This window comes from Procambarus clarkii, chromosome 18 (assembly GCF_040958095.1).
Source record: "Procambarus clarkii isolate CNS0578487 chromosome 18, FALCON_Pclarkii_2.0, whole genome shotgun sequence".
In the NCBI taxonomy this organism is placed as follows: domain Eukaryota; kingdom Metazoa; phylum Arthropoda; class Malacostraca; order Decapoda; family Cambaridae; genus Procambarus; species Procambarus clarkii.
In genome coordinates, this window is record NC_091167.1 from 15,461,144 (window position 1) to 15,479,946 (window position 18,803).

An 18,803-nucleotide genomic window follows, 5' to 3' on the forward strand; every position below is an offset into this window, starting at 1 on the left:
ATCCTTGCTGGCTAAGAAACGTCACTGCCTCCCTAGAACCTACCGTTAAGTAAGGTCTGTTTACACCTTCCTTCAGCAGGGGCTCGAACTTGCGGTGTTCTCTTCCGAGTTTGACGGTCCACAGCAGCTTCTGATGATAGGCCAACATGCATGAGGCAGGGAAGAGAAGCCTCCATCTCCGCTGATCCTCACCTTCCTGACATCGTTCCGTCCGTTTGTCTGCATCAGTCTCGGCGTCGTTCTTCATTCTTTTATCGTTTCCGTTAAGTGTATTACTGTCCACACTACGCCTTGCCTCCTGTCTTCTTCGTTTCTTCTTATTCCTTGTCAGAACTTCTAGATACTCGCCCTCCTCGTCTGACTGGCTGCTTTCAGGGTCCATGTTAATAACGCCGTGAGAAGTAGCCATGTCTTCTGGTGACTGAGTCTCCATCTCAGTACCCAGCATGGGGGGAGGGGGGGGGGGGGAAGGTGCGGAGCAGGTATCTTGACCCGACCGCGTCCCCTGTGCATGAATGTTCTGTACCATTAAATCAGCACAGTATATATGTATTTTAACAATCCAATGTATCCTTTTGCATATAAATAAATTCAATCAATAAATGTGGTAATGTTAAACACTAAATGAGACGTAAGTTAATATATATTTGAATTGTTAAAGACCTTTGGCAAATGATTTAGTGTTTTTAAATGACATTTAAAAATTGCAGTTTTTATGAACAGTACAAATAGAGGTACCTCGGTTTAAGAGTTTAATCCATTCCTGGAGACAGCTCATATTCCGAAAACTCGTATTCCGAAGCTAATTTCCCCATAAGAAATAATGGGAAATGAATTAATCCGTTCCTGACTACCCCAAAAACTTCACTTTAAACTAAATTTTATACCTAATTCATCTAAATAAACCTACAAAACTATGTTCAAGTTATTACTTACCCTTGTTGTTGAATGCTGTAGGCGTATGGAAGATGGTGAGGAGGGGGAAGGAGGAGAGGTGTTTGGAAGGGGAGTCCCCTTCCATTATAATATCAGGCAGTGGGGACCTTTCTGGTGTGCACTCCCTGGCACGTTTTGCCTGCATACCACTAGGTCCTGGTTGTGGCTCACTGCTCGATTTTCTCACAACAAATCTGTCCATAGAAACTTGTTTTTCCCTTCTTCACAAGCTGTCTCTGTAGTAAGGCATCACATTGTCATTGAAAAGATTAAGGCAACGGCCTACTACAGCTTTCTCTGGGTGAGTCTTTTCAATAAAAGTTTGCATCTCTTCCCACAGTTCAACAACCCGTGTACCATTTTCATGCTTCCGAATGATCTCTTGTTTCTCCTCTATTGTCATCCTCACATGGGCTTTCTTGCCTTGATCCTTACCACTGGCTTTCTTGGGACCCATGGTGAGATATATAATACCAACTTTTATGGTCAAATGACCAAAAATCCAACAAAACACTGAAAATCCGGGTTTAGAATTGACGTGGGATAGTCATTGGCGCGAGGCACTGGTAAACTGAGGGGCGGAGGGGCGACGATCGCCATACCACCACGTGCTAGTTCAGCCTGTACGCGTATCAACAAACTCGTGTTCCGAGGTAACCCTTGCCTTCCGAGGCACATTTTCCGAGCAAATCCTGCTCGTATTCCGAAAAACTTGTATTCAGGGACACTCGTATTCCGAGGTACCACTGTATAATAATTAATATTTACAACAACAGCAAAACACTGGTTGACATGTAGGTTGAGGAAATGGTAGTGGAATTGGTTACAAAATGTTAATTAGGTATTTCTTAATTTCTCTCCAAACTGGTTGAGAGAAGTACAGTTTTAATCATTCCATAATTTAGACCTTTAATTTGCATGGCATTTCTGCTTTGGTTAAATCTTACTCTTGGAATATTAGATAGATATTTGTTTCTTGTATGCAGGACGTGTTCCGTTACATCCCTCCTGGAAGTATTTAACCACTTAACTGCATCAGCCGAGTATTCTCGGTCGGCGGGAAACTGCGCCAACCGAGAAAACTCTTTGATTTTTCCATACCCATTCTAAATGTGTGCGAGGTTGGTTGTGTATGAAATGGGCTCTTAGGACCTCCAGTGAGAGGCAGCCATCTTGGAAAAAATTCCCAGAATGCCCTAGGGCTGCTGGCTGGGTTAGTACTGAATGAGCAACCATGGGTGGCGCACACGCCTCTGACTCCCAAACACCTGTCCGACACGGTGTTGAAAGACAACACTCTGTCGATGAAATTCAAACCTTATTGTTTGATGAACATAAGGGTCATAATATTGGTGAAGCTAGGCACAATAAGGACCTAACACAAAGGTCAGATGCAAGTGATACAGCACCTATGAGGACGATACAGCGAGCGTATCCAGTTGTAGCTCTGAGCATTACCTTTGCCATCTTATGCTATCTCCAATTTATTTAGATGATTCATAGATGAATTCGCTTTCTGCGTTCAGTGATGATGCATTTGATACAAGTAGCATAGATGAACAGTTATCTTGAGATGATTTTGGGGCTTTAGTGTCCCCGCGGCCCGGTCCTCGACCAGGCCTCCACCCCCAGGAAGCAGCCCGTGACAGCTGGTTAACACCCAGGTACCTATTTTTCTGCTAGGTGAAAGAAACTCTGCCCATTGTTTCTCGCCGGCGCCCGGGATCGAACCCCGGACCACAGGATCACAAGTCCAGTGTGCTGTCCGCTCGGCCGACCGGCTCCTCCTAAAGTGTTAGCGGCTTCCATGGTGGTGTTTTCCATAGATATTTTCAAGAATACCTGAATCTCTTCCTGACTGACGGACACTCTTTGAGGCTAGCTGAATCTCTTCCTGTGTGGGACCATACATAGCAATCTTTTCAAGACTACCTTAGAAATTGATATGGTTAGTGGTTAAGGTCAGTATTAGTATTGTAGTTCAGACTTATGTAAATACTAGCTGTACCCGGCCACCCATTGCTGTGGCTCAGCAACGCACATGTGTTGCTGAGCCACAGTAACCTTCCCCCGTCTCCTAGCTCTCCCCACCATTCCCCATGCCCGGTCCCCTCATCCTCAGAACCATTCCTCTCTCACCCGTCCCCTCTTCCTTCCAAGCATTCCTCACTCACCCGTCCCCTCTTCCTCCCAACAATTCTCCACTCCTCCATCCCCTCGTCCTCCCCTCCCCTCCCCTCCCCCGTCCCTTTGTCCTCCTCAACATTCCCCACTCCAGCGTCGTTTCGTCCTTCTAACCATTCCCCACTTCATCATCCCATCCTCCTCCCCACCATCTCCCACTCCCCCATCCCCTCATCCTCCCTACCATTCCCTCCCTCCCCCATCCCCTCGTCCTTTCCACCAACCCCCACGCCTCTGTCTCCTTGTCCTCCCCACCATTCGCCATTCCCCTATCCTCTCGTCCCCAACTGCCCTGTCCCCTTGTCCTCCCCACTATTACCCCCTCCCCTGTCCTCTCGTCCTCCCCAAAATCCCCCACTTCCTTCCCCTTGTCCTCCCCAACATTTCCCACTCCCTTGTTCGATGCATTCCCAAATGATCTGATGATCCCAACAGAAAATTAAGAACATCAAATGATCTGATGTTCCCATCACTGAAATATAAGAAAAACAGATAAATGAACGAAATGAAAAAATGATAAAATACAAAAATAAACTATACTCAGGAAATGAATGGTATGGTAAACAACACAGCTCAATTTCAACGCAATATCACACAAAATATATTAAATCAAAATGAAAATAAATAGAAATTTATGAAAATTTAATTTATCAATGCAGTCGGAAACATTGAAAAGGAATCTTAACACATTTAGTCTAGCATGATTTGCTATTACGTGCAATAGATGGCATTGTTTTTCAAAAAAGCATGTTTTTACATGTCACAGGTGTGGCATCTATATAGTCGGTATATAAAAACATGCGTGTATTCAAATGGAACGTTGTATCAAAATTTCAAAGCAATCGATGAAGAACTTTTGGAGATTTCAGCGTGTGTTGCTCTTACGTCCAACAAATGGCGCTGTTTTTAAAAAAAAAAAGCATGATTTTTCCTGTCACAGGTGTGGCATGCATATAGGAGGTATATAAAAACACACGCCTATTTGAATACAATGTCAAAATTTCAAAGCAATCGGTAAAGAGGTTTCGAAGATTTCCCTCCCATGAAAAACACTTGAAAAAATACAGTTTTTAAATAAAAAGTCACAGATGTGACATCTATATAATATGTATATATAAACCCGTTCGGATGCGAATGGAACGTTGTGTGAAAATTTCAAAGCAATCGGTGAAGAACTTTCTGAGATTAGCAATTTTGAACAAACGACCATTTACATTTTTATTTATATAGATATACAGTATGTATATATGCTAGCAGTACCCGGCCACGCATTGGCCGGGTACTGCTAGTATATATTCCTGTCCCCTGGAACCTTCCCTGTCCCCCAGTCCCCCCCCCCCCCCACAATTCCCCCCCCCCACAATTCCCCCCCCCCCCCCAATTCCCCCCCCCCCCCCCCAATTCCCCCCCCCCCCACAATTCCCCCCCTGACCCGTCTCCTCGGCCTCCCAACCATTCCCCACTCTACGGTCACCTCTTCCTTCCCACCATGCCCCACTCCCCTGTCCCTTTGTCTTACCCACCATTCTCCATTCCCTCATCCCCCTCGTCCCCACTATCCCAAACTCCCCCGTCCCCTCGTCCTTCCCCACCATTACACCCTCCCTTGTCCCCTCGTCCTCCCCATCATCTCTCACTTCTGTCCCTCTCGTCATCCCCACCATTCCAATTTATCAATGCAATCAGAAATATTGAAATGATATTGTAACATATTTAGTATTGCATGTGTGTTCCTCTTACATGCAACAGATGGTGCTGTTTTTCAAGAAATGCATAGTTGTACCTGTAACAGGTGTGGCTTATACATACGAAATGAACGGTATGGTAAGCAACACAGCTTAATTCCAATACAATGTCACACAAAATAATTCAGTAAAAAATCAAATAAATCGAAATCTATGAAAATAAAATTTATCAATGCAATCGGAAACATTCAAATGGAATTCGTGACATATTTAGTATAGCATGCATGTTGCTATTATGTGCAACAGATGGCGATGTTTTTCAAAAATGCATGTTTTTACTTGTCACAAAGGTGGCATCTATATACTTAGTAGGAGGTACTGTATATAAAAAGACGCGCATATTCGAATGGAACGTTGTGTCAGAATTTCAAAGCAATTGGTGAAGAACTCTGCGAGATTACAGCACGTGTTGGTCTTACATCCAACAGATGGCGATGTTTTTTTAAAAAAAGGATGTTTTCTCCGGTCACAGGTAAGGCATGTATATAGTAAGTATATAGAAATGCACGCCTATTCGAATGCAACGCGTGTCAAAATTTGAAAGCAATCGGTAAAGAGGTTTCGAAGATTTCTCTCGTGAAAAACACATGAAAAACACAGCTTTTAAAAAAAAAAGCATGAATCGCCCGGACACGGTGGCGCGGGTAATTCAAGCATCGGGTGTTGCCACAAATATATTTTCAATTATTTGTTCTATGTATTTCCAATGCATTTTTATATTTTCTTTATCGTATATGATGCATATTTGTGTTCTTTACAATATGTATACAGTAGAACGTTCATAATGTTCCATGGAACTGTAATACATGTGTCAGTAATGTATCCACAATAAATGTTTATTGTCGCAATATTACTTGTTAAAAATTCACTAAAATTACAATATGTACAATTTCACACACTATTTACACAGTAACACTTTATTATGCACAGAGGGTCAACACTTGCAGCAGAGGAGCTCCAGCATATTTCAACAATCCTAAGTATTGTAGTACAGGTTGATGGTAGTGAGTGGTGTCCCAGAGAACATAAAGGTATAGTGCTCTTGAAAAATAGGTGAGATAACAGGAAAGTGCTAAGGGAAGTGAAAAATCGGATGAGAAAAAGTTGCCCTAGTGTTTACAGTGCAGAGAAGAACATTCAAGATGGCCACTGGCAAGGGGAAAAACAAAACAGAGCTTGATTTTGAGGGATTCAATGAAGAAAGCATTGATATTAGCAGTCTACATAACAAGTTGGTAAATTTAGATACTATAGTGAACTCTCATATAGAAATAATTAGTAAATTGAAAGAAAGTAATGACCATTTGAATAGCAAAGTTTTATGTCTTGAGGGTTTAGTGAAAGACTTGCGCAAGGATAAGAATTAATTGGAAACAAATTGCAAAGCCATGGAAGAAGAAAATAAACTCTTAAAAATAGCTTTGGAAGAAGTTAAAGTAAATTTAAACATAAATGACTACAATAGGTTAGGCAAGGAAATTCAACAGGAGAAACAGCTTTTGTCAGCACAGATGGAGGAAGTTACACAGGGAATAGAACAGTGCAAGAAAGATATGCAACTCACTTATGCACAAGTGGCCAAGGAGAAGGAAAAAATAGAAGAAGCAGTAAAGGAAGTCAAACACTGCAGCAACCAAGACAAAACAAACATTAGGCTAGAAGTGAGGAAAGAATTGGCATCTAACCCGAAGTTGGTGCAAAACACAGTTGATCGGAGTAAGTCCCTGATCATTTTTGGCTACAAAGAAAAGGCGATAACATCTAGGTCAGAAAGAGCTGTAGAAGAAGCAAAAGTAGTAGATAAAATTGTTGGCCTCGTAGAAGGTCTTACAACCATAGAGAATGTGTGCGACTACAGGAGAATAGGCAGGTACGTAAAAGGGAAAGATCGACCTTTGAGGATCACCCTAAAGGGTGCCAAACAGATGGAAGAAGTACTAAGGAATGCTAGAAAATTACAAAGTGATGAGGATGGGAAAGGGTGGTCATTAAGACGAGATCTTTCAAAAGAAGATAGAGAGAAGCTGAAACTGAACCTCGCCGAGGCAAAACATTTAAATGAGAGCAGGAATGAAGAAGAAATAAATTCTTTTTTCTACAAAGTGATAGGGGTAGGCAAACCAGTAAAGTGGTACATAAAGGCAAACCAGCAAAATCAATAGAGAGAGGGGGAGTGAAGAATAAGGAGAGGGGAAAAAGTTCCTGAAGATTGCATACACCAACATAGATGGAGTGAGATCGAAGATACTGGAGTTAAGTGATGTAATACAGCTGCAGACACCAGACATTGTTGCACTCACGGAGACAAAACTTGAAGATGTAATTTTAAATGAGGTCATATTCCCAAGGGGCTACTCAATTTGGAGACGGCATAGAAAAATTAGGAAAGGCGGTGGCGTTGCTGTGCTGGTAAAAGAACACCTAAAGGTGAGGGAAATAATGACTGCCAATCCACAAGAAGTTGACATAATAGCACTAGAGATCTGCCATGAGGATGATAAACTAATGATAATAAATGCATATAGTCCACCGCCAAGCAGCACATGGTCAAAGAAGGAGCTAGATAGTAAACGTGAAGGTCTTATAACAACAATGAGAGAGATTATAGCGAGAGCGGATACCGATAGATCACGACTGTTGATAGTCGGTGACTTCAACTTGAAATCCATTGACTGGGAAGCATATGAAGCGAAAACAGAAGATTTTTGGACCTGTAAATTTGTAGACCTCATCCTGGAAACATTCTTGTATCAACATGTTAAACAAGCTATGAGGATGAGGGAAGGGGACGTTCCCTCCATGCTAGATTTGATATTTACCAGGAAGGAGGAAGAGATATTTGACATTCAGTACCTTCCTCCCTTGGGTAAAAGTGACCATGTCTTTTTGGGAATAAAGTATGCAATGCGTTATAAGCTGGAAGAAAATAAGGAGTTTGAAGCAGTTGAAAAACCAGACTTCAGGAGAGGACATTATGGTGACCTTAGAAATTTTTTTAGTGAGTATAATTGGACAGACTTAATGCTAAGCAAGGAAGTGAATGAGATGTATGTCAAGTTTTGTGAAATATATGATAAAGGCACAAACAAAATTTATACCAAAACAGAGATGCAGAACTAGGAAACAGGATTGGTTCAATAGAAATTGCGAGAGGGCTAGAGACCAAAAGACACAAAAATGGAATCAATACAGGAAGAGGCCGAACCCCCAAACATACCAGCGATACAAAGATGCGAGAAACAACTACACAGCAGTGAGGAGAGAGGCAGAAAGAAATTTTGAAAAAGGGATTGCAGACAAATGTAAAACAGAACCAGGTCTATTCTATAAATTCATAAACAACAAATTGCAGGTAAAGGATAATATTCAGAGGTTGAAAATGGGAAATAGATTCACGGAAGATGAAAAGGAAATGTGTGAAACACTAAACGAAAAGTTCCAAAGTGTGTTTGTACAAAATGAAATCTTTAGGGAACCAGATACAATAAGAATTCCAGAGAACAACATAGAGCACATAGAGGTGTCTAGAGACGAAGTGGAAAAATTGCTCAAGGAGCTAAGAAAGAACAAAGCAGTTGGTCCAGATGGAGTTTCACCATGGGTTCTGAGAGAATGTGCACCTGAGCTCAGCATTCCACTTCACCTGATCTTTCAGGCATCCCTGTGTACAGGAATCGTAGCAGACGTGTGGAAACAGGCTAACATAGTTCCAATCTACAAAAGTGGCAGCAGGGAAGACCCCCTCAATTATAGACCTGTATCATTGACAAGTGTAATAGTGAAAGTATTGGAAAAACTAATCAAAACTAAATGGGTAGAACACCTAGAGAAAAAAGATATAATATCAGACAGACAGTATGGTTTTCGATCTGGAAGATCCTGTGTATCGAATTTACTCAGTTTCTATGATCGAGCCACAGAGATATTACAGGAAAGAGATGGTTGGGTTGACTGCATCTATCTGGACCTAAAAAAGTCTTTCGACAGAGTTCCACATAAGAGGTTGTTCTGGAAACTGGAAAATATTGGAGGGGTGACAGGTAAGCTTCTATCATGGATGAAAAATTTTCTGACATAGAAAAATGAGGGCAGTAATCAGAGGCAATGTATCGGAATGGAGAAATGTCACAAGTGGAGTACCACAGGGTTCAGTTCTTGCACCAGTGATGTTTATTGTGTACATAAATGATCTACCAGTTGGTATACAAAATTATATGAACATGTTTGCTGATGATGCTAAGATAATAGGAAGGATAAGGAATTTAGATGATTGTCATGCCCTTCAAGAAGACCTGGACAAAATAAGTAGATGGAGCACCACTTGGCAAATGGAATTTAATGTTAATAAATGTCATGTTATGGAATGTGGAATAGGAGAACATAGACCCCACACAACCTATATATTATGTGAGAAATCTTTAAAGAATTCTGATAAAGAAAGAGATCTAGGGGTGGTTCTAGATAGAAAACTATCACCTGAGGACCACATAAAGAATATTGTGCAAGGAGCCTATGCTATGCTTTCTAACTTCAGAATTGCATTTAAATACATGGATGGCGATATACTAAAGAAATTGTTCATGACTTTTGTTAGGCCAAAGCTAGAATATGTAGCTGTTGTGTGGTGCCCATATCTTAAGAAGCACATCAACAAACTGGAAAAGGTGCAAAGACATGCTACTAAGTGGCTCCCAGAACTGAAGGGTAGAAGGGTAGAAGGGAGAGGTTAGAAGCATTAAACATGCCAAAACTAGAAGACAGAAGAAAAAGAGGTGATATGATCACTACATACAAAATAGTAACAGGAATAGATAAAATCGACAGGGAAGATTTCCTGAGACCTGGCACTTCAAGAACAAGAGGTCATTGATTTAAACTAGCTAAACACAGATGCCGAAGAAATATAAGAAAATTCACCTTCGCAAATAGAGTGGTAGACGGTTGGAACAAGTTAAGTGAGAAGGTGGTGGAGGCCAAGACCATCAGTAGTTTCAAAGCGTTATATGACAGAGTGTTGGGAAGACGGGACACCACGAGCGTAGCTCTCATCCTGTAACTACACTTAGGTAATTACATTTAGGTAATTACTCAGTACAGTACTTCGGAAGTGAGATACAATCAACGAAGTAGTCCATGGTGCACAGCGCGACTTTGCTCTCGTTGCACCAGGTACAAATAATTTTCACTTCCTGTTTCCTCATTGTGTGCTTTCATATAACGCAATCACATACACCCTTGGCTTTAGCACTTGTAGGTTGTATGTAGCCAAGCTTGTAAAGCATAAGGTAGTATTGAAAAGATTATATGAAAAGATCAATTTCTAAGGTAGTCTTGAAAAGATCGCTTTGTATGGTCCCACACAGGAAGAGATTCAGCTTGCCTCAAAGAGTGTCCGTCAGTTAGAAAGAGCTTCAGCTAGCCTCAAAGAGTGTCTGTCAGTCAAGAAGAGATTCAGGTATTCTTGAAAATATCTATGGAAAACACCACAATGGAAGCCGCTAACACTGTTCATCTATTCTACTTGTATCAGATGCATCATCACTGAACGCAGAAAACGATTCATCTATGTATCATCTAAATAAATTGGAGATAGCATAGGATTGCAAGAGTGACGCTCAGAGCTACAACTGGATACGCTCGCTGTATCGTCCTCATAGGGACTGTATCATTTGCATCAGACCTTTGTGTTAGGTCCATATTGTGCCTAGCTTCACCAATATTATGATCCTTATGTTTTTCAAACAATAAGGTTTGAATTTCACCGACAGAGCATTATCTTTCAACACCGCGTCGGAGAGGTGTTTGGGAGCCAGAGGCGCGTGCGTCACCCATGGTTGCTCACTCGGTACTAACCCATCCAGCAGCCCTAGGGCATTCTAGGATTTTTTTCCAAGATGGGTGCCTCTCACTGGAGGTCCTAAGAGTCCATTTCGTACACAACCCACCTCGTACACATTTAGAATGGGTACGGAAAAATCAAAAAGAGTTTTCTCGGTTGGCGCAGTTTCCCGCTGACAGAGAATACTCGGTTGGTACAGTTAAATGGTTAAAAGATTTTTTTTTTTATTTTTTTTTTTATGCGCCTGTGGGTGACAAAGGCCAAATAGCCCTTAGCAACTTGGGGATTAAGGGTTAAAGAACTTTCTAAGTTTCCCATAGTATTCTTTCCTGAAATCAGGTTTTTCATCTGCTTCATTTTCTTCACTCTCTTTTCAATTATAGTGCATTGCATATTTTATTCCAAAAAGGACATGATTATTTTTGCCTAATGTGGAAGGTACTGAATGTCAAATATCTCTTCCTCTTTCCTGGTGAATATCAAATTGAGCATGGAAGAACTATTTCCCCTCCCTCATCCTCGTAGCTTGTTTAACGTGTTGTTCGTCTCCAGGATGAGGTTTACGAATCTACAGGTCCAAAAGTCCTCCGTTCAATATGTAACAACTTAATGCATCTATTGTATGAAAAATGCCTTTATATGTGTACAGAAAAAGGATGGCAAAATTATTTCTACCATTTGTAATTACAGTAATGTATCAAGTAGTTTAGGCTAGAATATGTTGTACTACTGTGTTGCTTAGACATGGGTTTGAGCTCTGCACTTTTTCTAGTTTATTTAACTTACTGTCATTTGGCTGGTGTAGCAGAATGAAAGCATATTCAGTATGTCTGGCATGCAGATGTTGCAATACAAATAGTCATTCATGTTTTTTTTATGAGTTTCTGTTTCTTTTAGATGGAATATATTTCGTCTTAAAATATTGCATGTTCTGTAGTTAAACTGATTTAAATGCATAATCATAAGTTTTAACATACTTGTATTTTTTTTCAGATCTGACAGCTAGAACCTAAAGGAGAATATGATGGTGGTAAGATGATGGGGTGGGCATGATCCAAGAGTGAGAGTCGGGATGGTTGTGTGGTGATTGTCACTCTCCCCAGGTTGGGGCTGCCTGACACCCAGTCTATATACCCAGCTTCCCCACACCAAGTATAGCCTCTCTTATAAATATCACACATGGCATAACAATTGTTAGAGAAATTAAGAGCTCAACTTGGGTTGTGGTGGTGGAGGCTGTGGGACATCATGAGTGAAGGAGGCAATAAATGGCCATGTGGAAGATGTACTTACCTCAACTTTGCCAGTGCTGTGCGTTGCACCATGTGTACAGTTCCTCGCTCACCTCATCTCATTGTGGAAGCTGGTGCAGATATCTACCAGCTTGCACCTCCATCGCCAAGACAACCGGATGGCCCACCACCACAAGAGGGAGACAAATGGCTTTGTCACTTATGTACCTACCACAATTATCCAAAAGCAGTGAGATGTACACAGTGCCGCACACCACGCCTTTCGTTAGCTGACCAAATGACCGGCCTTTCGTTGGCTAAACCTGCATCTCCTTCACCAGTAAATTCAGCTCCCACCACAACTCCTACCTCCATTCCTGTTCTTATTACATTTGCCACTACAGCTACCACAACTACTGCTGCCTTAGTTACATCTGCAGCTAAAACTGTAACCGCAGCCCCTACCACAGCCTCAATCTCAACTGCTAACCATAATGGTGTGCAAAGTCCTAATCAAGTTGTGACAGCACAGATTAGTAGTGGTGTGCAGGGAGCAGGGGCAGGACATCAAAGCCCTGGAGGAGGAACTCCACCGGGTGGAGCTGGTCGATGTAGCCCTCAGGGGGCAGGTGTGACTCAGCCACAAACCCGCCACGAAACAGAACCAGCTGTTCCCAGTTACAAGTGGAAGTGTCGTGCATGTACATATGAAAATTGGCCCCGATCAACTAGATGTGTTATGTGTACTACCCCTAAAGGTCTCAGTTCCCCTGCAGCCCAATCTCAACCAGCCCGACTTGCTACTCCCCCTCCACCAGGTGACAGTAAATATAACAACATTAGTGCAAATAAGCTTAAAAATCCAAATGAAACGAGTGAAATTCCAAACAATGTTGAAATTATTCGTGAACCTAGTAATTCCCATCAATCTGAAAATAACGCAAAAAAACATGGAAAATATTAACGAGATTAATAAATCGCGTAATAGTGAGCCCCCTCAAGAACCGCAGCTGATATCCCAGAGAAATTTAAACGAATCTAAGGAGAATCTCTCGAGTATCTCCTCCAGTGTGGGTGGCAATAATGCTTCAGGTGCTGTTAGCCACCGTGTAGGGGAAGGAGCAATGGCACTCAACAATTACGAAACTGAACGACTGTTACGACAGCTAAGACGACGTCTACGGGAAGCAGATTGGGCTTGGTTAAATGCATGTAATGGAGTCGTGGAAGGCAACTATGAACCAGTAGAAGCTTACTTGTCAGCCGGTTTGTCTTGTGTGTTTTTACTTCCTTATTCAGTATACAGTATATATATATACACTATTGCAAAATTTTGTACTTGTGTCCATCTTTTACATATGGCATCATATTAGTACTGTACAATACTGTATTTCTCTAATTATTAACCCTTAAACCTCGCAATACATACATATATGATTTGACATGAAATAATTTAACATAAGTTTTTAAAACATGCACAAACACTTATCATTTTTTTTTTTTTTTTTGCATAATCAACTAGGCAAATGCTCCAACTTTGTCTAAATGATCAAAGCATAACTTCAAAAACAGGAGAATAAAAATAAATTTTAAAATTGAATATTGAAAACTTCAGATTTTCAATTCAGAATAAAAAAAAAATGAACTATCACCACTTGTTCATTTAATGTTATTATTCTCTCAGAGTAGCATATGATCTTCATTTTCATCAAATTAGAATATAGGTTTTCAGTACAGTTTACTGTAAAAAAAAAAGTCAATAGGGCATTTGAAATATGCAGAAAATTTAGATAAAAAAAAATTATAACTCCAAATGTATAAAGTTAATGAAAAATCCATTCTGAAGGGATTGCAGAACAGACAGCTGAGTACACAATATGTCAAAATAGTGTGAATCGGTCAAAAACTGGAATTTTAGAAGCCACTCGAAGTTGAAACTCTTAGTTTCTGAGATAATTGAAGTTGAAGTTATCAACAATGAATAAAGGTAGTTTTAATTCGTTAATTTAATTGAATGTTTAATAAACATTGTTTGGCATTTGTACTCTAATATGTGAAAGTCGTAGGTCAATATGTGTTGAAGTCAAGAAAAAATAACCCCCCAAAAAACACAAAATACAGTATAGGGATAATTATAATAATTATAATGATTTTGGGGATATATTTAGGGTATACTTTATATAAGTGAAAAAACCCTATTATGGTCCCTAATCATCAAAACAACCTAAAGAGACAAAAAATAGTTTGAAATCAGAGAAAAAATCGTCCAAAAAAAATTAAGTTTCAAGTTTTGCGAGTTGTGACTGATTGATTTGTTGACCAATTTCATTCTATCCTCACATAGTTAGGGAAACATATCCATTCTCCAGGATGTAAAGGTTACAACAAAATCAGTTAATAAACAAAAGAGAAAAAAACTAAATTCTTAAAAAAAAAAGACCCTAAAAAAATATCTTGGGACATTGATGAAAGTAACATATATTATCATTGGACTATGTAGTTATATGATACATAACAAAATAGAGCATATTAACATAGGCAGACGATGAGTCACAATAATGTGGCTGAAGTATGTTGACCGAAACGTCGTTTCGGTCCGAGGATGGACCGAAACGTCGTCGTCCCTTCACCTTCTAGTGTGTGGTCTGGTCAACATATTAACATAGTTATTCACTATTATTTGTGTTATTATGTATTACTCAGCAATGCTATAAAGGTACCAGCTGCATATCCACTTTGTGGACACTTCTAACTACTATTCTCTAAGCGTTGGACAGGTGCTTGCATCTCTTTATTACTGCATAATCCTTCAGTTCCAGTTATTAGGAGCTGTTCTCCTTATCAACAAAACGTTCTTATTTAAAAAAAAAATCATCTAAAATCAATTTCTGAAAATATTTTAATGAAAGCTTCACAACACTGAAGCCAATAATTTGGAGATTTATTTAACATTTATAAGTTATTTTTACATAATTCAAATATTTTTCGCTTCCAGGGTCCCCCAATATGCGCGGTAATATGCGCAGTCTAAGGGTTAAGCATATGTATGTATGTTCTGAGCTATGCCACTTGGTTGCTTCTTTAGGCAAGATCCTGTTGTTCCCACATATACAGGATCATGCAGGGTTAGGACATGGTTAACATTCACCCTTGATGTTATTCTTATCACATGTCCCTGTTGGGTCATAATGGGGGTAAGGGAGACACTGAAGAATACTTAATCTAGCCTAGAATGATCTCTAGAAGGTTCATTAATGTAAACTCAAAATCCTTTTCAAGCACTAGGCTACTTGGCATCCCACAGAGCCAACAAAAATACCACCTTAAGGAAGACATCAGAAGCCGAAGTAGGAACTGGAAACTGAGGTGAGGAGGAAAATCGCAACACCCTGTCAAGAGTCAAGGACAGTTAAGTAGAAACATGAGCAGGCCGGAGGTAAACAAAAAATGTAAGAGAAAACTTGTTAAATGGAGTCGACAGTGCATCGATGCCAAAGCTGATTAATTGATGTGGTTTATTAGGCATGAAATGCTAATAGAGAAAGAAATATAGTGACACCGTGGCTTACGAATGCCTCTCTTTATGAACTTTTTGGGTTACGAGCCCAATTTCTTCGTAAAATTCGAGTTGGGTTACGAACTTTGCCTCGGGTAACGTAGTTTGTTGATACATGTATGGCCGACTTAGCGCGGGGTGGCACAGTGACCGCACTTCAGTTTACCAGTGCCTCCCTCCTAGTGATAATCACACCTGAATTGTTTGTGAAGAATTTCAGTGTTTTTCGGATTTTTGTGTATTTGAACATAAAAGTAATTATTATATATCTCACCATGGGTCCCAAGAAAGTCAGTGGTAAGGTTCAACCTATGAAAATAGTTTTGAGTAGAGGCAGTAGAGGATGTCCCTTCCTCATTAAGAAAATGTGTGAAGTATGGGAAGAACTGCAAATTTTTATTGAAAAAACTCGCCCAGATAAAGCTGTAGCAAACTATTGTATTGACATTTTAAATGACAATGTGATGTCTCACTACAGACAAGTGTTAAAATGTAGGGAAAAAGAAGTGTCTTTAGACAGATTCTTAGTAAGACAAGCAAGCAGTGAGCCACAACCAGGTCCTAGTGGTATGCCTGCAAAATGTAGGAGAGAGAGAGTACCTCAGAGAAGTCATCACTGCCTGATGTTATAATGGAAGGGGACTCCCCTTCCAAACACTGACACCTCCTCCTCGACGTCTTCCATATGCCAACAAGAGTCATCAATAAAGGTAAGCAATAACTTGTACATATTTTAGTACTAAAGATTTGGGGAAATTAGGTTTAAAATTTACTTTGAAGTTAATATTTTTGGGATTGTGGAATGGATTAATTCAATTTACGTTATTTCTTATTGGGAAAATTTACTTTTGTGTGAATTTTCGAGTTACGAACCGTCTCTGGGAACGGATTAAATTTGTAAGCTGAGGTACCACTGTATGACAAAAAGGACAGGACCTGACCAAGCCCAAGAAGAACAACAACATAGAAACAGAAAGAGGTGAAACAAGCACCAGGCAACTTCATACTGCATCTTGCAAGACAGACACAGGTGGGACACCAATAACTCAGTCACCTGCTCGCTATACAAATGATAATAAGTCCGTGTCAAAAACTCCAGATATGAAAAGAAGAGGAGGTTGAATTAGCAAGGTATACCGTCAGACTGATTTGCTGAAAGAGGCGGAGCTGCAGAAAAACGTCCGGGTTCGGACACGGGAGAGAAGCGTTGGGTGGTTGGTACCCTCGGCGCAGGGCTTGTTGTTACAGGGGGAGGGGTTTTCCTATCCCCCCCTCCCTGTACGAGTTTTATATGGGTGCGACTCCTCCCCGGGTTCGGTTCCGAGTTCCCTTGGGTTCCTCGGTTCTCTCCTTCCAGAGGTTTTCGGCTTTCTGCATCACATCAAAGGTGGCATGGGAAGCCCTTGCGGCTTACCTCTTGCGAGATCCGGACTGTGCCTCGGTAATGGATCCTCCTTCTTTTGAGTTTGGCTCCTCGTTTTCTTTCAGGATCCGTTACGAGGTGCCGGAGTCTTCCTGGTTGGCAGACTGCCTGTTTTTTTCGTTGGGGGCATGGCACTTGTTCTGTTGGACCCGTGCGCTTGAATGGCGGGAAGTGACTATAGTAGTTTAGGTTTACCTAGGGGCGAATTTGAGCACCTAGTTTAATTTGCTGGTTCGCCCCCGTACTTCCTCGTGGTGTCGGTCACATTCAACTTCATGTGCAGGTTCCCTCCCTTTCGGCGTCCCTGGTGGCCGAGGAATTGCGTGCCCATGGGCATTTGGCTTCAGTCTTGCATTTCTTTTCTCTGCTGGAGCTGTCTTCGGACTGGCTCGGTGAGGATGTGCAGGAATGGAGATCTGGGCCGATGTCCGGTGTGTTTGCTTCGGCAGCTCGGGCGTCGGCTGCCTTGTTGAAGTTGTTTGCGCCAATTCTGAGGGAGATGGTGTCCCTGTTCTTTGCTTCTCGTCTTGCGTGCCGACAGGCGGTGCTCGTCTACTCTTTGGATTCGGCTTGGGCTCTGGCTCTTAGATTTTCATCCCCTTTTCGTCCGTTGCTGTTTGCAGAGTGTGGTGGTGCATTTTCTGCAAGCGGCTTCGTCTAGTTGCTGGCCTAGGTTGGACTTGTTGGTTCTTGGGGGGGGGGGGGGTGACCACCATGCCCTCTTCCGGGCATGGTGGTCCTGCCCAGAAGAGTCATGCCAGGTGTCAGGTTCCTTTGGTCGTCGTAAACCAGTAGTGCCAGATTCGGGGCCGGCACCTCTGGAGCTGTTGACGTCTGGGCGGTGCAATGATCGCTCAGAGCGTTGGTTGGGCTCTCGTAGGGGCCGTTGGCCCTTTCGCAGGTCGCCCCAAGATAGTGGGGAGGCTTGTGCTGTTTGCTCTCACCAGGTCCCACGATTCGTGGGTATTTCGGGTAGTTTCATTCGGCCTGTGGTGGCGTTGGGTTGCTCCTCCTCCTTTGGGGGGATTAGGGCTGGCAGGGCAGGCCTCTTCTCCTGTGCTCTTGTCAGGTCATCCAGGAGTGGGTTCGCTTGGGTGTGGTCGAACGACAATGTCCCGCAGGTGGGTTTCCTGCCTGTTTTCAGTTCCGAAACAGGACTGTGCGGATCTGCGATTCATACTGGACTTGTCTCGTCTGAATCCCTGGGTCTTTTGCCCCTCCTTTCGGATGACCATTCTGTCTCAGGTCTGGCTGCTTTTGGTGCCGGGTGCCTGGATGGTGTCTCTGGACCTCCGGGACACGTATTGGCACGTCCCGATTCATCCGGGGTTCAAGGTCTGGCTCGGTTTTGTCGTGGGGCGACAAGCTTACCACTTTCATTGCTTTCCATTTGGCTTGAATCTGGCACCTCGAGTGTTCACACTCCTTACCCGGGTCGTGGTGAGCCATTTACGTCTGTTAGGGGTTCGGATTCTGGCTTACCTCGACGACTGACTGGTGTGGGCTCCCAGCCAGTCCATGTGTCTGCTCACCAGGGATTTGGTTCTTCCCAGCTCGCCGGGTTCAGGTTCTTGGTGAACTGGAGGAAGTCCCATTTGGTTCCCTCTCAAGTTTGGATCTGGCTGGGTCTTGTGTGGGACTCTCCGACCGCTTCCTTGTTTCTCCCTCCTGCGACGCTGTTGCGGCTGCGGTCCCGCCTCCGGCTGTTTTTGGAGGGCACCCGGGCCACACGTCGGTTGTTCGAGCAGCTGTGCGGGAGCCTGAACTCCGCCGTGCTGGTCTACCCATCGGGTCGGATCTGACTTCGGCGGATGTTCTGATTTCTTAGGGGTCTACCCTTCCGTTGCTCTCGCGATTGATGGGTTCGTATCCCGGGAGCCTTGCATCG

At 42.2% G+C, this 18,803-nt stretch overlaps 1 protein-coding gene across 1 annotated transcript in view; it reads left to right on the forward strand.

Annotated features, from left to right (window-relative positions):
* The window catches only part of LOC123754476 (ubiquitin thioesterase trabid), a gene marked incomplete in the record, with an annotated part of 72,226 nt that overhangs the window by 8,128 nt on the left and 45,295 nt on the right, over window positions 1-18,803 (forward strand). Inside the window, 2 exon segments of the mRNA XM_069326284.1 lie at window positions 11,698-12,879; window positions 12,881-13,202. Coding sequence (XP_069182385.1) covers window positions 11,953-12,879; window positions 12,881-13,202 — 1,249 coding nt within the window.